A 23520-nucleotide genomic window follows, 5' to 3' on the forward strand; every position below is an offset into this window, starting at 1 on the left:
AGAAACATTTATTATTATTATCAATGTTTAAAACAGTTGTGCTGCTTCATAAATTTGTGGAAAATGTGACCCACCCACCCCCCACCTCCCGATATTCTTTGATACATAGAAAATGCAAAAGAATAGCTTTTATTTAAGTATAAATCGTTTGTAAATGTCTATACTGTCACTTTTGATCAATTCAATGTGACCACTTCTGGTTCTCTTTGTTGTTTCTGTCTGATCCGAATGGGATGATATTACTTGTTTGTACAGTTAAAAGGAGGAAAACTAAAAGCAAATCTTCAGCCGCCTCGGGGAAAATCAAACATGGGAGTGAAGAGACGGAGACGCAAAGTGAGGAAGTCAAAATCAAGAAGAAACTGGTGAGCACTCTGCAAATGTAAAACCACTACATTTGAACTTTTTTGTTCTTTATTGATGTTTCTGTGTAGGAATGCAACAAGCCATTATTCTGATAATCAATTAATCTGATGATTATAGCGATTAATCGACTGATTAATTGACTTTTGCAATTAGTAAAAATATTGAGTTATACATATTCTAACAAATAAAGGTAACCATTCCAGATTTTGAAAGTCATTATGTAATTACAATTATTACACAATTCATTTATACAAATATATTTGGTACACACAATGAGATGACAGAAAAACTCTCTCATTGACCATTTAATTAGCTAAATGAGGGTGGAGAGAGAGCGCTCCCCCCACCGACAATTCCTGCCTTTGGATTAAGAGTCAACATCTCTAACCATTAGGCCACGACCCCCCCCCCCCACCACCAAGCTTTGATCTCTGCAAACCAAACTATCACTTTAATAAAATAATATTTTTTCCCCACTAATAAAAAGATTTCATCATTGTCTAGCTCCACACTGAATAGATAGCTGCTTTATAACAGAAAAACTGAAAGCGACACTGACTCTGATTTTCCATGTTCGATACTGTAAAGCTGCTTGATTTAAGGCCACCTGTTGCACAAAGTACTATATAAACAAACAAGACATGACTGGACTTGTGCAAACATATACATCGCTGTAATGAGATGCTTTCTTAACTGCTGCTTTCTCGCCTCTGTCAGTTTTTTGTTATGTTTATCATTATTAAGAGGAAAGCACGTGGCATATATTAACATTCATCCAAACGCCCTTTGGCTACTGCCGTTTGGCTGAAGCGCTGTGTCTTCCATTGAATTGCGTGCAGTCTTGCTCTACAGCGTCACACTGGTCAAACCGCATTATTGCTGGCTCTAACATTAGGTCATATGAGATCAAATGACTACTCAACAACAAGAATATTTGTTGACAATTTTTTTGCCAATGTTGATTAATCGTATAAGGCCTATTTCTCTAGACTGTAATTTTTAACACCAGTGTTGAAAAATGTTTTGCTGATTGAAAGTTTGCTTTTCCTTCTCTGTGCTTGATGGCAAGTGGGCTTGATGGCATTTTTTTTAGATGTTTCTGTCATAAAAGTGTGTTTTACATCTTTTTGCCCTTTCAGGTCCTAAAAAAGGAAACCAGTTCCAGAGGTCGTATTGCACAAAATTTAGGCATTAAGAAGCCCATGTCTGGCTCAATGATTCCTTCAGTTTATCAGCTTTCAGAGTACAGAGTACAGGCGGAGAAAATCGCTCTTTATGGTCTTGATGGAGGAAACAGATAATTTTTGTAAGGTGATTTTCAAAGGTGATTGAAATCATAATGAAAATAAGTTTGAGTTTTGGATAGTTGATCCTGTTTGTGTACTGGTTTCCAGTGGAGGTGTGAGTGTCCCACAGGTGGCAGATGTTGCAGAGGAAGCCCCTGTACCAGATCTGCTGGGCAGCATCCTCAGTGGTCAAAGCATGCTCCTCATGGACAGTTCAGATGTGGTCATCAACAGAGATGGTTTCCTTAAAGCAACTAAACCTGGTAAGTCTTATTTTGGAGATTTTTGTATCAATTCTTTACTACTGGTAACTTGAGCAATGCATGTTGTTATTTATCCTTAACCCTCTGGAGTCTAAGGGTATTTTTGGGGCCTGGAGAAGTTTTGTCATGCCCTGACATGTGTGTTTTTTTCAGTTTCTTATAAATATTTAAATGGCTAAAGTCTAGTCTTACTGTAATCAGCACAAACTCGGCTATAATAATATGTGAGCAGCATGTATGTACATGATTGTGTTTTTGAGAAAAAAAAATGTATGCGTGGTTAGTGAAAAACTAAAAATGTTAAATCACTTGAATAAGGCCAGAAAACACATACAGAACAATGGTTCCCGGGACTTTTGAGAACTGGAGCTTGTAGCCTAGAATTTTTCTTTCTAAATTATGTGAAAATCATCTTGTTTACTCACTTACAGAAAACAAAATATTGATTTAAATTTTCAAAGAAACCTTTTGTTGGTAAAAGTCATAATGTGAGTAGGCCTCAACTATCATGACTATCATTGTGATTTACACCTGAGGAGACAAAGGCCTGCATAATGAGCTGCATATGAGCCTTTCAGTCATCTGTGCCACTGAGAGGAAGGAGTTACAAGAAAGAATGTGAGGACAAAATAAATGTATATAATTTTATGTTTGTAGTTTATTTATAATATATTTAATTATCCAACAAAATAATTTAATATCCACTTGCAAGTGCAGTTAAACAGTTTATTAGGAACAATCAAAGCTGACTTTCAAAGCTGATTTTTTTGCATCATTACTCCAGTCACACAATCCTTCAGAAATCCTTTTAACAATCTGATTTTCTAAAAAAAAAAAAAAAATATATATATATATATATATATATATATATATATTATTAATGTTAAAAAGAGCCGAGAATATTTTTTTTTTTTGGGGGGAGGGGGGGGGGGGTAAAATAAAAGAACAGCATTGTTTGTTACATTTGCTACAGTTACATTTGTTTGTTACATTTATATTATATACATCAAGCTTTTGAATGGTATAGTAGTGTAAATTGTTATTGAAACTTCATAATGTTTCACTTGATTATACATTTAGTCAGGAATTATAGAAATTATATCATTCTTTTTTTCTGAGGAAATCCAAATCAAATCTTTTTGGGGTGAATTATGTCTTATTCCTCTCATCGCGAAGCAAACAGTAAAATAAAAGAACTTGAAGAAAAGTCTCGCTGCATTGTCTTCTGTTGTGTGGCCGTATTCAAGCCGCGCGCTTCAGTGAAACATTACAATCTCAGAGCGTTCAGCGCGGGGGCGTAGTCGCATTAGAAGATAATGAAGAGAGACGTGAAAAACGGACATTGCATTGTTCCTCTTCTTCCATCAGTTTCCGTATAAACCCCTGGAAATCTCAGCGACTTCCTGCATCAGGAGGGACTCTGCCAGGAGTTGATGAGGAAGCAATTAAGAGGAAAAATAAAAGTAAACCGCTGTTGTTGTCTTTAAGAGCAAAAGAAGAGAAGAGTGAGGTCTATGATCCCTTTAATCCTACAGGGTCTGATTCCTCTGATAATGAACCGGAAAATGAGGGTCCTGATATTAGCATCCAAAATACTGCACCTAGGGTGCCAATTGGATTCAATGAGAATGGCTGTCATCAAATCAAATCTGAGCCTCTGGATGTACACTCAGACACAGAGAGGCTTGGACATGTGTGCAGAAGTTAAAACAGAGCCAGAGTCTTCGTGGGACAGACCATGCAAAGAATCACCCCATCATTCAGACACGATGCATAGTCTAACTCCCTCAGGAGGTCCTTCTTTGGACTGTACTTTTTGCAAAGAAGGCATGGACACTGGAAGTGGTGGAAGCCATTTTCAGAAAACTGAAGAGCACTCCAGATAAAGCTGGTCATGCAGTGAAATAAATGTTAAGGTGGAGGTAAAGTCTGAACCGGAGACTGGAACTCTTCCCATCAGACCCCAATCAAAGTCGCTAGAAAAGTCTCTTACCAATCTACAACAAGCTTCTAAAGAGAATGGAGTTTGTAAAGAGCTGCCTTCAGTCAGTAGTGCTTTTGGTGGTTCTAACATAGCTAAGGACAAGGAGGAAAAACTTCACCAGTCCCAATCCAAAGACAGGAAGCGATCACCATTGAACTCGCAAAGCCTTTCATCTAAAGACTCTCATAAAAAGAAACAATCAAAGTTGAAAGAAAAGAGGAGGTCAAGGTCAAGAGATCGGCAGAGATCTTGTTCGAAATCGAAAGAGAGGCAGCGCTCCAGTTCAAGAAAGGCGAGGTCCGCGAACAAAAGACCCGAGGTGTTCCTCCAGTTCCAGCAGTAGAGAAAGGAAGACGAGTGGAAGAAGAGCAAGTCATAAGAGGAATGACAGCCGAGGGAGAGAAAGACCTAGGAAGAGGTCAAAAGAAAGAAGGCACTCCCGATCCCATTCGTTATCTACATCTAGAGAAAGGAGAAGAACATCAAAGTTTCAGGACTTCTCGGCGTACTGAAAGGAGCTCCCATAAGTCTGCAGAGCCCATGTCCACTGAATTACATGAGCCTGCTCTTCATGCAAACAAGACTAGCACGCCTGTGAAGACAGAGCGAGATGCAAGACCACATGAGTGTGAGATGACTCGTGCGTTACCATCAGTTAAAAAAGAGACCCAGTCAGTTCAGATCACAGCTCATGGACTTGGGTCATCACTGGTTCTGGCAAAGAGTTGAAAGACATCAAAAGAGAGGAAGAAGTCTGTCTCAACTTGTGTGGAGAATTAGATGGCGTTAAAAAGATGAAGAAAGAAGACATGACATCTTTAGGCATCTTCAGCCAGGTATCATCATATGTTAATGAAATTGAATCAGGAAGTACTGATTTAGAAAAGAGCCACACTAGCTTACAGGATGAGATGAAAGTACAAGAAATGGAGTTTGAGCCAAAAAATATAAAAATTGAAAAAATATGGCCTGATGAGGATGATTCACCAATCTGCAGTGACAATCCTCTTGTTATCAATTTGAATACGCCTGCCATAGATGCAGTGAACTGTAAAAAGGAGTCATATCAGTTGCCACCTTTAGAGGAGGACATGAAGATGTCACCTCTCCCACCAGACCTGCCAATAAAACAAGAACTTGGTATTTCCTCAGATGAAGATATCAGTGTTGATTACTTGATTGATAATTTGGACTTCGTTAAGAAGGAAATGAGTGGGAGCTCTGTGGCCGACTCAACAGAAGCTGTCGACCCCAAGTCTGCCGTTCCAGAGACTCCAGCAGGGAACAAGCAAACTACGGAAACGGTTACGGCTGGTGCAAAGTCTAAATCACAGGGAAAACGAGTTACTTGGAGTTTGCAGGAACCAGCAGAACCGCAGTCTGAGAAATTAAGCAGTGAGTAAACATTTATTCACTGTGCTACTTCTTGAATTTTAGATAGTTTCAGTAGGTGCAGAGTTCGTTACAGACCAGGGGTGTCCAATCCAGTGTCCCACAGAGTTCAGCTCCAACACACTTCCTGAATGTTTCTTGTGAATCTGAGGACCTTGATTAGCTGGTTCAGGTGTGTTTAATTAGGGTTGCAGGATAGTGGTTCTCCAGGAGCAGGTTCGGACACCACTGGTTATGCTCCAACTTGCCCAAACACACTTGTCTGGGAAATTTAGCCTCCTGACAAGTTCAGCCTTTTAAAAGAGAGCCAGCATTTGAGGTTCAACACTAGCTCAGGTGTGTTTAATTGGGTTTAGAGCTGAACTGTGCAGGTCAGTGGCCCTTCAAGAGCAAGATTGGACACCCCTGGTCTGTAATGAATTCTGCAAGTATTGAGATAATAAATTACTTAAATCACCTCAGATTTGGTGTGAAGCATTCAGGCAACATAAAATGATTTTGAAAACTAGTACAATGTTCTGAATGTTTTCCCGTGCCTCTTTTAGAACTTGCACTCTTCAAATTAAAACTCAAGCAAGAAGGGTCGCGAAGGTCTGCTACTACCCCAAAAAAATCAGGTACAGACCCTTATACTTTGTCTTTCTTGCAATGTCTTAAAGGGATAGATAGCCCCCCACCCACCCAATTAAAATGGTCAATTTTCTTAATCTTGTTTTTGTTGAATTTGAGGCTCACACTTGCTTGACTTTATTCTTTGGAAGACAGCAGATCCCTTGAAGAACATTGATGTCCAATGTAAACCACATTGACTTTTCATTGTGTTTTAACAAAACTGACATTTTTACATTCATACAGACATACAGTTTTAGGACAATTGTAGTAAATAATTGCAACTCTTTCTAACTGAAGAAACTAATGTGGGTTACATAAATCAAGCCTCATGAACAAACATTTACATTTTTATAACACAAAAATCAATGAGGTTGTAATTTGAAATTTCTCCACTCTTAATAAAAATGTTTTTAGATCCCAGTGACCATCATTAATTATTGCCTGTCCTATGTAGTTGCTTCAAACAACCAGAGGGTGTCATTATGTCACTTTACATTCACAATTTGCAGCTCGCTTTCTCCAGGAGGTGACAATAATGCTGATGCAATTTCTATTGTACCCATGTGATCGAAACTGAAAGCAGCCAAATAAGGCTTCACTTCAGAAGAAATGAAAGTCAGCATTACCCTTGGAAATTGCATCCTCCTTTCACAAGGAGCGTCCCTGACAAAAACAAGTTTATCACACATAATCAGGGACATTATGTTGGGAATTTTAAGCGGTTGACACTTAATGTTTCCATGATGTTTTGCATTCATCAGCTAAAGTATAATTGCTTAAAAATAACATTTAAAAAATCATTCAGGTGCAACACATTTGTGCTTGATAAATTACTTTGCATTCCCTTCAACAGAGGGAAATCCCAGAGAAAGACAGGAAGTTGAGACACCTCATAAAATCTTTAAAACAATTTATGGGAATTTTCATCGTCGTGGGCTGTTAGACTGCTGTTAATGGTGCTTCAGTACTACAAAAAAATGCCATATGATTTCATATTAAAGGATAAAGCTTAATCTCCGGTTGAACCAAAACTCATGGCATCGGTCTCCAGCCTATCTCCCCAAGATGAAAGCAAACCAAAATCCCACATAGAAATTTTACAGGACCCCAATCAAAAAGACAAGGTGACTAGAGCCTGATTACATCTATCATTATTTAATAACTCATGGCATTGTTTTGATGTCATGAATTTTTAAAGTGTTTGTCTTTCTGTAGTACATGAAGAAACTTCATATGCAAGAGCGAGCGATAGAGGAGGTCAAACGGGCCATAAAGCCCTTCTACAAGAAGAGAGACATCACAAAGGAAGAGTACAAGGAGATTCTGAGGAAAGGTGTTCAGAAGGTAATTGCATGACGTCAGGTGTTTTCTTTTGTGGTTGTTTTTCCATATCCACTTCCTTGTAATGGCATGTTAGACCCAAGGTAAACTCCCGTGAGCAGCACATTTGTATATGTAAATACTATTTGTTTTCCTCCACTCCAATGGCCCATTTCTTCAATAAATTATGAAAGCATTGTCATGTTTCTTAAATGACCCCATGCATGTCTTGTTTCCCCCCCATTCACAAGGTGTGTCATAGCAAGAGCGGTGAGATTAACCCAGTGAAAGTGGCCAACCTGGTCAAAGCCTACGTGGATCTGTTTTTGGATGTGAAACATGCCAAAAAACAGAAGAAATAGGAAACTGTGCAAAGCCAACACAAAGACTCCCAAACTCCGATGTGAGGCCGGGGGTAACGGCTGCATTTCAGATGGGATTTATAGCATTTATAGCGATCAACTGTAGATTTGATTGTTTTGTTTTTTTTCTTTTTTAATCTGTGCATTTTTACAATGTGGGGAAACTCTTAAGGGCTCATCATCTTGTCATCAGTTGTCAAATTAACCTGTTTGTATGTTTTCTTCTGAATGTAAAGTCCATTTGAAAGTATCTGGGAGTGTCCGGATAGAGAATGGGTTGAAAAATCTTTATGGTTGCCATTGTTCAAAGCAGCTCCCTCTTCGTGTTGAGTACCATGCTATTTAAGTTTATGCTCCAACAGCAAGTATAAGTTGTTAAACAGGCTCTTGCATTGTCAGACTAAAAAATATGACGCATGTGGTATGTATGCATCATATACACTCTTTGACCAGCCATTCCACCATGAATAATTGACGCTGGAGAGCACCGTACATTTTTTTTTTTTTTGTGGTTAATGAGAATATAAGCATTATGCTGAGGAACTTTAGCAGGGACATACATGAGACGTTCTGTGTCTCAGAAAACTCACATAGAGTATTTATATGAATAAAAATATCGTTCTGATATCTGATATCACCCTCATTGAAATAGTTTTGTTGTAAATAGAGAAATATTTTTTCCGCATGACACGTGGTCGACTGTAATCTGTTCAGTTTTCATTTTAAAACCTGTCAGCTGTGAGTTTGCCTACTGCTTATCCTCATTGCCATTGTTTTCTTTGTTTTTTTTTTTAATGATGACATGCAGCCTATAAAATAATGAATCTTTTCTTTATGCGCTTCTAAAGTTTCAATGAAAAGTATTCGTTAGAAAAATTGGTAGCTAAAAGTGTATTTCAAAAGGTTTTTTCTGAACCCTTTTCAATAATTATGTCATTTTAATTGCTTGAGAAATTTTTGTAAGATTTCTGAATCGATCACGCAACTTCAGTTGCATCTCATGGTGAGACACAGAACGTTAGTTGATTCTGATCTCTTAATCTGAATGAACTTTATTATATGAATCCAAGCAGTCACAGAATACATGGTTCGTGATGTGAATTGAAGCATCCATGTCTTTGTACAAAATTTAATCGAATACTTTATTAAAAACGTTATTTAATAAAAAAAGGTATGTAAAAATGTATGTTTGTTTTACAGTTAAAAATGGGTGAATATTGAATGATTCATGTACAATAAATCATATATTCTGGTAATAGTGTTTAATAGGTATATGAAAATGTTTATTCATGAAATGTGCTGTATAATTGTATTATTGTCTTGAAATTGAAATACATTTACAAAAATACACACGTATATTTAAAAGTATTACACTGTGCATTGACACAATATTTCATTATATATATATATATAGTTTATTAAATTTTCTGTAACATTTTTATACATAGTCCATCTTTGGATATTGGTGTCAGCTTCATTCCATAAAACAATACACATAAAAGTCAAACAGTAGTTTTTAAATAATAGCACATTTAATGACACCAACCTTTCTAAACCTCACATTCATAAAGCAACAGACAAGAAGCAATACAAGTGCAGCCCTTTGGGCGAGAGGTGAGAGATTCTTCACTAGAAGACAGTATATTAAAATGAGGCTTTAGCACTCATTAGAAAATATTAACAGAAAGACCATGTTTCAGGTAATCTGAACAATATGGTTTTCTTTTGAGATTTTTTTACATGGTAGAGTGACCAAGACCTCTGAATGCCCCACGGAAATCACCTCTGGAAAGTTTGCACTATAAATATAACAGTAACAAATTGAAATTCTCTCTCTCTCTCTAGATTTTTTTATAGGCTATATGTGGAAAGGCATGTCAGCTGACGGTTTTCAATCTTTAGGCCACTGAAGGCAGACCCAAAGAATTTATGAGGTCAAAAAGGCTGTTGTGGGAGATCTGCAGGCTAACGTTTTCATTGAGAAGAGAGGATGCTCCCTCCATTTGAGCTCTTTCATGAAGTTCACGGCAAATCAGAGGTACAACCTGTGGAAATGGAAAAAATACGTTAATAACACTGAAACAAAAACAAAACAACTCAAAATGCGTTTCTGTTTTGTTCAAGGTATTTACTTTGACAGTAATAAGTTTCTTCTCCAGTGGTTTTCCATCTGGGAGCTTCTCTCCAAAGCACAGATAGATGGTGTAATCCGGAGAACCCCGTCTGTTCTCCTTAAAATCCATCAGATCTGGAAAAAAGTTGATATTTGAATCAAAATGGAAATGCATACCGCATCACATTATAGTTGAGGTTGCTGGGCTATTTTTAACTGAACATCAGGACAGCATTTAACACTTACATTTGCGATGGAATTCAATGGAGAAAGTGGACAGGTAGCTTTAGAAGCATGAATGTGATGCTTGTTAAGCATTTGATAATTAATTTTGTCACTTTTTCCACAAATTAAAGAAATTCATGGAAAGGCTTTATTCTCCCACACATTATGGTAACAATGTAGAAGGCTAAGCAGTCAATCCTGCATTTTTAAAAAAAATACTTTTCTTCTAGCTATGCTAAAGGGGAACAATAATTGTAACAGGGTTGCAAACGCAAGGTCTTTTTCTTTATTTTTAAGCAATTTGTTTTTGAAAGGGGGTGCTTCACAATTACTTTTAATTTTGAAATTCTGGTTTTGTAGTTACTGATAAACATGTTTGCCATTTTACCATAATAACTAGGGTAACAGGGTTGAAGGCGGATTAGTCAATTCAATTTGTGAAAAAAAGTTGAAAAAAATGAAATTTAGTCTGGTTGATTTAGTCTGGTCTTCCAGCCATGCTGTAGAAAGGGCTCAATGATGTAACTTCCTAAAAGTCACAATTTTAGTGAATATTCTGTTTATGTAATGAGGAACAATCATGGTAACAGAGTTGCAAATGCAAGTAATCTTTGTTGACAATTTGTCAGCGAAAGTGGATGTTTAACAGTTGTTTTAAATGATTACATTGAACATGTTTTTTATAATTTTATAATATAAAATTTCAAAATGAATGTCAAACTGAGTAACGCGGTTGCATACAATGCTTTCTCATAAATAAATCGGTCACTCAGTAGGTGTTAGCTAGTTTGGGACCAAATGCTTTTTAAGTTAGTGATAAATCTATTTTCCATAAATAATGGAGAAAATTCCATATTTTTTACTAGTCTTCCTGCCGTACTGTAGGAAAGGACTCAATGATGTCACTTCCTGTGTGTTGCAATTTTAAAAAATTTAAATTAAAAAAATTTAATTTATGCATTTAGCAGACACTTTTATCCAAAGCGACTTACAGTACATTCAGGCTATCAATTTTTACCCATCATGTGTTCATGGGGAATCGAACCCCCAACCTTGCGCTTGATAAAGCAATGCTCTACCAATTGAGCTACAGGAACACTTTAATTTAATTTAAATTTAATGGGGAAAAATCATGGTAACCGTGTTATACATGGTGGACCCAACAAAAAATTGTGTTTGTGGTAATTAAAATAGTTGATCAAATAAATTGGATATTAATTTGATATTAATTAATAAATGTTCCCTATAATATTAGAGATAATTCAGCGTGATTAGTATATATTCCTTTCTCATCGTTCATACCTCTTAAGTACTTATCAAAGCTGAGCAGTTGCTCTCTGGTGTTCTGGTGCAGTTTCCTGGGCTCTGGGTTCTGGATCTCAGACGGCTCGCTGGTGCTGACGAAGACTTTACACTGGTCCTGACGGAAGCCGTAGATGCCATACTGGTTCACCTCCAGCTGCAGACCTCTCTGAATGCTGTCTAGGATGCGTTTAGTGAACTGGATCTGTTTTTGGTCAATCAGACCCTCGGTGGATGGGAAGCGTATTGGCTCTCCTCTCAGCTCAGATGGGTCGCACTGGTAGTGAAACTGAACGAGTGGCGAACACAGGCGAGTTTTCAAAACTTCTGTTTTTCTGTAGTTGATTGAGATCTCCAGGTCACAGAAAGCTGGAAGGTTACATTGCTGCCCTAGAAATAAGTGGGGGAAAAAAAGAAGTGAGGTGATGTTTAGCCAAGTATGGTGACCCATACTTATACACCAGTGCCCATAAATAACATTATAGGACAAAGATAGTTTTAAAAATCGAACAGCACAGCACAGTCCACACTACAACTATAATGGCACAGAGAAACAATATCGTTGGAATCATAAAGAGCTTGAGCATTTAAAGTGGTAGACAAGAAAAAATTTACGCATGATTAAAATAAACAATGTTATCGGGTCGACGCTAATATAGTTGTTGCTATAGTTATCATTCTTGATGTGAGAACGATATGGCCTTCAGAGATGTGATATTACAATGTTATACATACAAACAATGTTAGTGGTTCAAATACAACCAACATCTTCGCAAGGCTATTCGTAACTATTTTATGTTTTAGGGAACTTGTGGTGAGTTTATATGAAATCATATGATCTCATGTATGTTCTGCACAATAATGGCCTTCTGATCAATAGATTCTTTGTCCAGTGTCTGCGCTATTTTAATCCAAAAGTTATGACCGATAAAAATGGTTTTCGTACGCTTTTAAACTAAATGTGCGGCTCTCTCATAACCCCCTCACACAAGCGCTTGTCAATGTTGTTGTTGCAGTCTCCGCTATTTTGTTGTTGTTCCATCTTTTAAGCTTCGTTTTCAACTGTGAAACCATGGCCGGTACGATTTTGTCACCTTGTGGAACAACTGATAAGTGCAAAATAAATACAATGCACAGGTGCGACCTACAAAGTATGAGCAGTTAAAAAAAAAAATCGGGAAAAAAATGGTGTGCGTACTACTCTGGTGACGAAATTTGCGTCATGCACATTCTACACGAACATTCGTGTAAGCCAAAATCAAAGTATACTTTGAGCTTGAGGTTAAAGGGTGAACCCTAATGCTTGCTTTTTTTCTTAAAAATTGCACATCGTACGAATACATACGAAAGCCAACTCGTAAAATAGTTAAGATTTTTCAGGGTTGAATAAACCATCTGGTCATCTGCAACAGCCTGTCGTGTTACCTGTGGTGTAGGGCTGCTGGTCTGGGGGAGGAGTGTTATTCGGCATGCATGGGACATCGGAGTAGAGGGTCTCATAGAAGTTGCTTGAGCTGGTCGGAATGATTTGTTGGGAACAGGTGTTCCATGCTTGGGATTCTGTGAATTTAAATTATATTGTATATTAGTATATTGTGAATATGGCATAACAAAAGCCAATCTATCTACCTCACTTCCTGCCACTGAACGAAACTTGCTAATATAATGTTGTGTGAGCTGATTGGTGTTTGCATGTGCAGAGTGTTATGGCTAGTTGCCATGGTGTTGCTAAAGTTTTCGGGTTGATTACTTTTGTTCCTGTGTGGATTTGAAAGGTGTGGCCACGTTGGCGAAATGTACAATTGCAAAAAAAACTCTGTCAATGCATGAAGCGCCACTCACAAGGAAAACACTTTCTTTTTTCTTTTTTTAAACAAAGCAACCTTCTTTTCTGATTGCTAAGATTCATAGCGAAATGACTGGTTTTCACTAGGGCTGCACGATAAATCGCGTGTGATATTTTAATGCGCATCTTGTCTGTAAAGAGCTGTTGTTCACTGACAAGCTGTGCAAAACTACGATCATATTTTGCACATGAACAACGCTCTGTGTAGTAAATGCCGCTCCATGTGAAAGCGCGCGAGTGATCGTGATTTACCGCTGATTACAGAACCGGCTTTACTGACAAGATGCGCATTAAATGTTGCATGCGATTTATCGTGCTGCCCTAGTTTTTACCCACAAATATTTAAATACATTTAAAAGAACTGTAAAAGTGATGCTACAACAATAACAATACCGTCACAAAGAAACAATATTATTATTATCACTTTAACAATTTTTTTTTTCAGTTGACAACACATAGGATCGAGCAGATTCTTATAGAAATGCCTGGATTTAACCTACGAAAATTCAGAGCAACAGTAAATGTGACCACACCTTAAATGTTGTTTGCAAAATCATAGTTTGTTTGAATCGCTAACCCTAAATATATCCATCATAGTGATTCTACCTGCATGTTGTTCATTTAGATCCATGGTCTCCACCTGGTTGAGCAATTCCTGCTGTATTAGACATAATTCATATTTATTATACATTTAAAATATATATTTGTACATAATTTTTTAACTAAATGAATCTTTTAAAATGTTTAATATATAAAAAAAACCCATTATTTTTATGATATAAATATGATAATGTCTACAGCCAATCACAGATCTGGGCCTTACCTCCATTTCTTCAGATATGTAATTAGATGCACTGTAAAGATGAGGAATGAATGGAAGTTGAACTGGTTCTACGTTCTGGATCTCTTGGTGGTCTGAAGAACAAGATTAGCCAGGGTTTTATAATCAACTAAATTTCCCATGACCAGTGCAGATTGAGCAGTTTAACTCACTTTGAGGACGGATGATCCGATAGACTTTGTGTTGGTCGTCCGGATCTTTGGAGTGATCCTCTAACATCTCAAAGTTTTTGAGACTATGAAGCGCACAACGGAAATTTGTCTTCCATTTCGCTTTGTCGTTAGGGTGCTCGTTGATCTTCCCACTGACCACAGCCCATGCCTGTAAAACACCAAAATTGCACAAAAGTCCAGGTATATTTTAAAGTCAGTATAATTAAAATCCATCAGGTGTAAATAGATTGCAACATCAAGCATTAAAGTCAAAAGGGGCGGGGCTTCCACTCAATGGTTAGGCCCTCCTTTGGGAATCAATCCTCTTCCAGTTCTATCCCTCATGAATCATTAATACAGAAGTGAAAAGATGCCAAAAGTGCATGTGGCACAAAGAGGAAGTTACCTTAAATATTTTAACGTCGTCGTCCCCGAGGTCTCTTCGTGAGTTGTGCTTCCAGGGGATCCGAAATATGTCATTGCCTATCATGCACAATCCCTCATATTTCCCACTTTCCACCTGCTCTATGAGCCATGGGCCAAACTGAGGTTTGCCAATTGCACTTCTTAAGAAACAAAAAAAAGGGGGAGGGGGGGGGGGTATCCACTTAATGACGTCATCACATGCTGTCAAATGCTGCTGCACTGAAAGCTTTTATTCTTATCGAAATTTAAGCTTATATTCATGTTCATTTTGTACAGTATGAAACCTTTTTAGCATAATAAATACATTTTAATGTAACATTATATTACATCACCATATCTGCGTCTCAAAACCTAGTCTGCTGCCCAACTAGAACGCACGCATAGTTAATGTGCATAAGCGACTTCCGAATTAGTTCATCTGATAGTCAAAAGCACAGACATGTCAGCTGTTGAACGATATACACATGCAGCAAACGGACGTTTATGTTTTGTTTGTTAGTTGTACAGAGAGCCTTCGCGCGGCGCGTCAGCTTCAGACTCTTCTTGCGCTTCGCTCAGCGTCATGGTTTTGAGACACAGCCTATATTTTATAACAATGACAATCATTTCATCATCTTACCCTTGCATCGCTGCCATGATCTCAGGAGTTTAAGCTGTTCCACTGCTTGGTAGTTTCCAGCGGTCTGGTGTTTCTCTGCTCTTTTATACCCACGGAGCGTCACGGACGCGTCACACAGGAGGAGGAGTGTTTGATCACGGTCAGTGAATTCCGAAAGCAATGGTCGTTTTCGAAAATAAAAGTGACGTGCCACTAATTCGTCTTCTTGCATCATCATATCCGATTTAAGGTAAAGGCTGCTGATGCAACACCTTTAAATATAGTGATCTATTAGTCTTAAAATACATTTCTTGAGCAAATCAGCATACTAGAATGATTTCTGAAGGATCATGTGACACTGAATACAGAGGATGTTGAAAATTCAGTTTTGAACCACAGAGGGAAAAAAAACAGTTGTCTTACATTGTTATTATTACTGTTACAATTTCCCCAGTTTAAAAAGCCATGCCTATTGCATTTCAGTGTTGTTGTAGAGATTTGTGTTATGTGAACGTAAAAAAAAAAAAAAAGTAAAAGAAGGTTTTAGCATTAAACAAATTATATATGATATTATATAACCATTTAACATTCAAACTAGCATTTTTGTTACTGAATGTTATCTTAAGAGACAAAGCCTGGTTTATTGTTATCGTAAGGTGCATGGCCTACAGGCATGTTGTATAATTACTACAATAAAGGTGTGTTCACATAGTAGTAAATCCAGTCATCCCAACAGATATCAGTTTCACGTGGGCCAGAAAAACTCCAAGTTGTGCATTCATCTCATAGTTTAAAAAAGACTTCTGTGTGAGATGTGCTTTATACATCACGACACTATTGACAAAAGACAACAGAACTGTTTTTGCACGCAAATTTTATGTATTTCTTTTCAGATTTCGCTAATGTGACCTAACCTCAACACCACTCAGATCACAATGAAAGGACTTTATTACTACCTACTACACCCTTCTGTGTAATCATGAGTTTCTAAATCAGGCCACACACTGATTTACCTAAACGCCTGCACACAAATATGCTTTGGGCCTTGACTCATGTTTTACTCTGGTTAGTGATTTTTTTCCCCCAAGTATGTTTTAAACCTGGTCAAATAACTCTGATTGTACTGTTTAAATATTAACATTAATTTCAATTATTGGACCCCATTGGCTTTAACTGTGTGAAGAAAAACACATTTTCTCAAAATATCGCTTTTGTGATCAGATGAGCAATGTAAATGCTAAATAAATTAAAGCGTGATCAAGTCTATTGTCCAATAGCCTATACATCAAAATACAAATTTTAGCTTGATTTTATTGAATACCATGATTAAACTGCAATCATTAGTGGAAAAAATAGTCGAGTGGGACTGTGGTCACAAGAGCCGTTTCAGTGATAATTTCTTCAACAGGTGTTGAGTTTCTGCACTCGATCCGTCATTTATTTCTCACGGCAGCTGTACGAGAGGAAACCATGACAGTGCTGTTATAAATATAACACATTCACTGCTCTTTCCCCTGAAGCTGGAGGTGCATGTGTGTGTTGTTTAGCAGTGGAAAAGGGAAATGAATCTGAGGGTGACTGGAGCACTTCTCTCTGTGGACTCCTCAGAAGAGCCTTCCTCCGGCCTGAGGTTGTTCCCCAATACCTCTCCTGACCCGATTCAGCTGACAGACTGCTCGCTTACATCCAGCAATACACTGTTTTCATTTCCCTTTTTTCGCGATTTCATGAAAAACAGAGAAAGTGTTAGAAACCTGTGGCTGCACGGAAATAAAAACCTATTTATTCAGTAGGCCATCGCTGAAATCACAGCTGGACAAAACCACAGCCAAATTCGTGCACTTGTCTCCCAAAACTACTTTATGGTTTTTGTGAATGTACCTTTTAACAGATACAAATCTGTAATATGGTAACAACGCTGCATTAAACTAATTTGGGCTTAAGTTATGCATTTGTTGAATTATTGAACTGGTAACTGAAGGTTTACTAATAATCTTTTTTTTTTTTCTTATCCATTACTGCCCTCTGGTGGGGATTAAAACACTACACAAAAACAAACGGTATATCTATCTGCAGAACATAGCAACTCACCGAAAACATTGAGTTCATCCTTCAAGACCTAGTTATTTAACACCAATTTATTATTTTTATTTATTTTTCAATCATGGAAATCCTAATATCTCAGTTTTGTTCCACTTATTTGTCAACACTGACTGCTTACTATAGGCTATACTGTACAATAATGTCATTTTTGTCTAGCTGAGGTTCTTAGATCACAGATTTCAACAGTAGGTAAACATTTACTATAAAAAGTATATTGTGTACTGCATATTAAATTATAAATATATTAATGGTAACTTCCACATAAACATTAAATTCAACACTGTAAACAGTTGTCCATTGTTAGTGTAACTAATGTATTAACAAGCTGACCCTTATGATAATGTGCTAGCGATTAATTAGTTGATGAATTTCCAGGAGATGGAGCTAAATACATTTTTTTAAACAATGTTTTGGAAAGTAATGGCACTCTTTACCACTAGAGGGAGTGAGAGTTCAGCCACGAAATAAAACTGCAGCTCTGCAGCACAGACTCCCTCGATCTCTTTTGACTGTATTGTGTTCACTTTCAAGCAATGCATTTGTATTTCTTTAAATGGAAAACTTGTGCTAAATAGATAGATAAACGATATTCAGAAATGGCTTTTTATCCTGAGTGACACACTAGGTTGCAAGGCAGCCGCTGCGTCATCTCTTTAAAGAACACACTAAATAACTCGATTTTCAACATACATTTCGAAATGGCCTTTTGTAAGTGACAAAGACATATTTTCTCATTAGACTTTTTAAATCTAAGGTCTACTAAGGTCTGAGACCACACTGTTTATAATTATTATTATGTTGAAGTATTTTGAAAACAAAAATCAAAGAAAAAAATTAATGAAAAATGAGTAAGAAATATCTAAGATTCCTAACTTCTGCTAGGTCACTAGGCAAATGTAAGCAAATCAGTGAGTTTGAGTCTGACCAGGTGAACTCGGTCAGGCTTTCTGTTTTCTCCTTTCACATCATGAAACTACAATCACCAGGGTTAGCAGTCTGAGGGCTGAAATCTCAATTCATGCATTTCTTTTCTTTCATGTTTGTTATAAATCAAAGTCAGTAACAGCATGTTCAATACACTTTTGCATCATGTGGGCTATTCATGATCCAAATGCTTTTTGCATGCTTCTTAATACATGTGGTGTTTGACACTTCTGTTGGAATTTTTGTTAGTGAATCTGTATTGGATTTAGCAGACCAAAAGAGGACAAATCTAAACTGAATTCTTTCAGAGAATCATTGTTATATTCAAAAGCATCTATAAAACCATTCGCCTTTTATTCCGCGCATTTCGTGGCCTCTCATTCAGTTTAAACGCGTTCGAATCCACCAATGGGCTTTGAGGCTGCAGATATTGGGATGTAAATGAGGGCACAGCGCGTGCTGGCTCAGTGAAAGCGTCCGATTGTTTATTGAGCTCGCGGAGCCACGCGCCCGGCTCGCGGAGCGTCACCCTGAAAGGGGCGGAGTCTCGCGCAAGAAGCGTGCGTCTTCAAAGGGGGGTTGGGTGTCGGACGCGTGTTGAAAAAGCCCAGAGCTGCCAAAGTTTGTATCAGATCCGAGGGACAGCAAGACTCGGACCACAATACTCGCGACCGAGCACGCGAAACGCACGAGAGTCGCGCGTCGCTAGTTTTCTCTTTGTGTTCTTTTTTTTTTTTTTAAGTGACAGTGGATTTGTTGTTCGAGACGATTTGGATGCAAACATGGATACTGCTCAAAGTGCGTGCAACGCGTCCGTCATCCTGCAAGAGTGCGCGCTCCCGAGCGCGAGCCAATCCAAGTCGAAGGTGCTGAAAAGACAGCGCTCGAGCTCACCGGAGCTGTTGCGCTGCAAGCGGAGACTCACGTTCAACGGGCTGAGCTACTCCATCCCGCAGCAGCAGCCCGTCGCGGTGGCGCTACGCAACGAGCGCGAGAGGAACCGCGTCAAACAGGTCAATATGGGATTCCAGACGCTGCGCCAGCACGTCCCCAACGGCGCGGCCAATAAGAAGATGAGCAAAGTGGAGACGCTCCGCTCCGCGGTGGAGTACATCCGCGCGTTGCAGCAGCTGTTGGACGAGCACGACGCGATTTCAGCCGCGTTCCAGCGCGGCGTTCCGTCACCGACGCTCTCCAACGCGTACTCGGCCGATCCCGAGTCGCCACACTCCTCGTATTCATCCGATGAAGGGAGTTACGAGCACCTGAGCTCCGAAGACCAAGAGCTGCTGGACTTCACAACCTGGTTCGATCGCTACTGATGAGATCTTACATTCCTCACCTAAACATTCCGAGGGAACTTCACGAGACTGCTGGAAAAGCCCGTTCATGTGCTCTGGAACCTGGTTGCTGGTTTATTGCTGGCATGGGGATTTGTTGCTGGTCCTAGACGATCTTAGACCTGCTAGAATCCAGCTACTGCGTTCCCAAATAAACCTGGACCCTTGCAAACTTCACAGATGCTGCTTTGTTGACTCTGTGGGCAGCAGTCTGGGACGCTGTGGCTTAGTGGTTAAGCTGGAAAAGGTTGTAGGTTCAAAGCCCAGTGGGGTCGATGAGTTTCTATAGTTGTGAAAGAAGTCACGACTGCTGGATGAACACATTTCATAAGTGCAATTGTGGGCATGATATGTTGACGCAACTGATGCTGTTTCAACTTCTCTAAGAATGTCATGTTTTTGGGAATATTGATTATTACCTACAACCAACTACCAGGTCTGCTTAAGGACCCACGTGGAAATTTGTACAATAACTTTTTGTGTTGTTAAAGATGAAGATATATTTTTGTATGTGGAGCGCAACAGCCTCTTTGTGACAATGAACGCTGTTAGTTTGTTGTAATAATAATAACCGTTCCGTTTAGATCAAAGTTGTTTTAACACTGGAGAAGAGTTGATCTGTCGATCTGTATTTATCAAAAGTTTATCGTCTATAGATGTAGTTCTTCCTGTGATACATGGCAGACTTTTTCAATGCACTTGTCCATTTTTAGTAGTGTACATAAATGATTGTAACAATATATTTTGTGGAAATGTTTTTATAAATAAATCTGCTCTATTTATACATACATCAGTGTTTCTGGTTGATTTTCGAACCCAATTCCAGATGCTCCACTCTTAAAAATAAACGTACTTTAATGGCATCGATGGCTCCATGAAGAACCTGCATAGAACCTTTTCAAAACACAAAAGGTTCTTTAAAGTGGGAAAATGTTTTTCACACTAAGAAAACAGTTCACTTGATGGTTCTTTTAGGAACCCAAAATGGTTATTCTATGGCTTTGCCTCTTTATTTTTAAGATTGAGGTGATAAAACATCCCTGTGCATGTGGAAGAATCACAAAACGCCCCTTTTGTCTCTTTACAAAGACCTCCAAAAGACACTATACAGAGATGGGCTATTTCCACCCTTACTAGGGGTCATTTTGCAATGACAAAGTTGGGTCAGAATTCTCATCTGAGGGCGATTGGTCTGTTTTTATTCTCAGTGTATAACCCCAGCTGAGTTTTTCAGCCCTGTCCAACCAAAGCAAAAAAGGCCATTTTACCATTGTGCCTCCACACAGGTGCCTTAATGCATTTCTCTGTGTAATGACACTCCTTATTGTTAATAATTAAAATAATGACTTGAATTTCACCAGCAGGCTAATAAAAACTCAGATACACATTAAATGATCTCTCAGTAGGCGGCCCATGGATGCAGTTCATGCATAAAAATTTAGTAATTAGATTTAGTGGTTGTAAAAGGCAAGATAAAGATTAAGATTTAGGTCCTTTAAAAACAGGCACATACTGATGCCCCTTATCCCATGCAAGGGGGTCACTGATGCCCCTTCGGCCTCCATAAAGAGTTTTTCTAAGCAGGTGTGAGCCACGTGCCTGTGTTTGGTGGGACACATCTGCTCAACCCCATTGGTTAGCTGACGAACCCTCTTGGTTGGAGTTTAAAAAAAATAAGGGAGTGATTTATGACAGTAATTATTCATATTTTTATGGATTCTTCTATATCTTTTAGGGCACCAAAAGAAAAATATACTCAGCATGAATCACCTACTGGTGGGGTACTGTTTAATTCTGAAATATAGTTCATCTTTGTTGATCTTCGCAGGGTCTGAAATGACACGTCACAGTGTTTTACGCCGGGCCGACTTTAGTTTCTAAGAGAAGGAACACCTGAAGTGTGATTTATGTCATGTTAGTGAACTGTGACTGCTGGATAGTCAAGTGTACCCCCAGGAAATTAGAAGACATACATGATTTTTCAAAAGAAAATGATTTCATCCAGATTAAGTATGAATAACTTGGAAAAAAATAAAGTTCTCACAAACATAATTTGCATAATTAGATCTAATCAACCAATGATTTGAATGTAGGCCCATCTATTTACTTGTTATTGACCTTCAGCAAAGAAATAAGCCAATAAATATGCATGCAATATGATATAATACACTAAACAAAAATCTATCCATCCATCCATCACTACTGGTAAAAAGACAATTCACAAAGGCTGCATTTATTTCATTAAAATACAGCAACTAATACTATGAAATAATTACAATTTAAAATAACTGTTCTATTTGAATACGTTTGAAAATGTAATGTATTTCTTTGATCAAAGCTGTATTTTCAGCATCATTACTCCAGTCTTCAGTGTCACATGATCCTTCAGAAATCACACCGATATACTGATTTGACCAAGAAACATTTCTGATTATTATCATCAATGTTAAAAACAGTTGTGCTGCTTCATATATGGAAACTATGATTTATTTGTTTATTTTTTTCTTCAGGATTCTATGAGAGAGGTCAAATTGAAAGTAGAACAAAAATGAATTAGAAATCTTTTGTAACATAATAAATGTTTATTTTTGATCAATTTAATTATTGATCCTTGCCGAATAAAAGTATATATATATATATATATATATATATATATATATATATATATATATATATATATATATATATATATATATATATATGAAAATAAAACTGACACAGATTTTTGAACGGTAGTGTATATATAGTTTTATTTGGAGGTCCGTTCAGCCACACCCTGCGTGCTGTGTGGGCGGAGCCTGACCATAAACAAAACTGAGTGCGATAAGAATCCAGCCACTGTTGCTTGTAAAGTGATGAAAGTGGACTTTGTTTTGGCATGCAGTGGCTTTTCTCAGAAGGTAATCCCACCTGGGTCTGTTTTAATGGCCCTTTGAGCAATGTTTGATTTCAAAGCCTGGAGAAAGAAAAAAATCTGTCAGGAAAAGGAAGATGAAAACCAGCAGGGAGGGTGTAGCTATGGGATGCTGCTCATCAGATATTTTTTATTTTATTATTATTTTTATTTTGGCTAAGTAAAACTCAGAATTAATGTAGATTTTGTAACAATTTGATGACTGTTATTGTAATATACAAATCACCTGTTGTTTCAGACATACATTCATTCATACATTCATATCTAACTCAATTCTGTTTCTATTCTTTCCATTCCATGAATATGAAAACATAGAGGAACAAATCCCATGTTTCTGTAGTGAGAACTGTTAGCTATATTGGATAAACTAGATTTAGACACATTAAATATCTTTGTTAATTGCAGTATAGAACTATTTAACTATAACATTTCTCTGTGTCCCATTTTATGTACACAACCCTGTTACTGCTTGATTTCCATTTGATCATCTAATAGTTCTTAAAACCAAAATGCACGGAAAGTGACAGCACTGTACACTTTTTAAAGCATAGTTAGAAGACAGTAAATCATTTTATTTCATTTTCAAAATTTTTATGCAAATTGTAGCTTAATCACTTTCATCAGGATCAACCTTTCAGCCCCGTTACCTTTTCCCTCCTACAGCTGCTCCAGTCAGAGCATGCCACAGTACATGGATTTTTTTTATACACCAGATGCCTTTCACCCTGTTACTAAAAAAATAAATAATTTGCAGTAAAATATCCAAAAACCACTAGGCTAGTGTTACAACTACTTCAACAGTGACACGGGGCTGTGCAGTCGCCTGTCAATGACGTTAGTTCCCCTTTGTGACCGCCTTTACTGACGTAGAAACCACATGACAACAGTGTCCTGCACAAATGCGGAAGTAGTGTCTAGCGTCCAGCAAACCACTAGCTTGCTTCAAGCAGTTCCTTATTTACTTCTTCTTGCACGTTTTATGGTGGATTGTGTTACTTATTTATGGAACATAATTACTGTTTACCGTCTGACGCTGGCTCTGTCGACAAGGACAGCTCCCGTAAACGTAAGCGTACGGGCCAACCAAACGACCTAAGAAGAGTTTGGGACAAGAGGAGAGAAAGAGCGAGGATCAATATCTGTTGCATTTT

General features: G+C 37.9%; 2 protein-coding genes and 1 pseudogene across 2 annotated transcripts; 2 read left to right on the top strand and 1 right to left on the bottom strand.

Moving 5' to 3' along the window:
• Nucleotides 1–309: 309 nt before the first annotated feature.
• On the top strand, nt 310–8235 carry LOC132133364 (splicing factor, arginine/serine-rich 19-like; annotated as a pseudogene).
• Nucleotides 8236–8990: 755 nt separating this feature from the next.
• Nucleotides 8991–15261, bottom strand: irf7 (interferon regulatory factor 7). Its single transcript, XM_059546750.1, has 9 exons — nt 15110–15261; nt 14471–14630; nt 14065–14233; nt 13895–13986; nt 13678–13729; nt 12651–12785; nt 11226–11615; nt 9718–9833; nt 8991–9630 (listed from the first exon to the last, which is right to left on the bottom strand). The coding sequence occupies exons 1-9, from the start codon at nt 15124–15126 to the stop codon at nt 9484–9486; spliced, it is 1278 nt and encodes a 425-aa protein (XP_059402733.1). The 5' UTR covers nt 15127–15261; the 3' UTR covers nt 8991–9483.
• Nucleotides 15262–18542: 3281 nt separating this feature from the next.
• LOC132133782 (achaete-scute homolog 1b-like) lies at nt 18543–20243 on the top strand. The gene has a single exon (XM_059546751.1). It carries the CDS (start codon nt 18898–18900, stop codon nt 19435–19437), a length of 540 nt encoding a protein of 179 aa, XP_059402734.1. The 5' UTR covers nt 18543–18897; the 3' UTR covers nt 19438–20243.
• Nucleotides 20244–23520: the final 3277 nt, after the last annotated feature.

This window comes from Carassius carassius, chromosome 50 (genome assembly GCF_963082965.1).
Source record: "Carassius carassius chromosome 50, fCarCar2.1, whole genome shotgun sequence".
Taxonomy (NCBI): Eukaryota; Metazoa; Chordata; class Actinopteri; order Cypriniformes; family Cyprinidae; genus Carassius; species Carassius carassius.

Bases quoted from the DNA above. Each gene is read 5' to 3' on its own strand.
- irf7 (XM_059546750.1), bottom strand. The intron at 13,987-14,064 runs GTGAGTTAAACT...CTTGTTCTTCAG, and splicing joins TCGGATCATCCGTCCTCAAA to ACCACCAAGAGATCCAGAAC. The intron at 9,631-9,717 runs GTAAATACCTTG...CCATTTCCACAG, and splicing joins AGAAACTTATTACTGTCAAA to GTTGTACCTCTGATTTGCCG.
- LOC132133782 (XM_059546751.1), top strand. From the start codon at position 18,898: ATGGATACTGCTCAAAGTGCGTGCAACGCGTCCGTCATCCTGCAAGAG.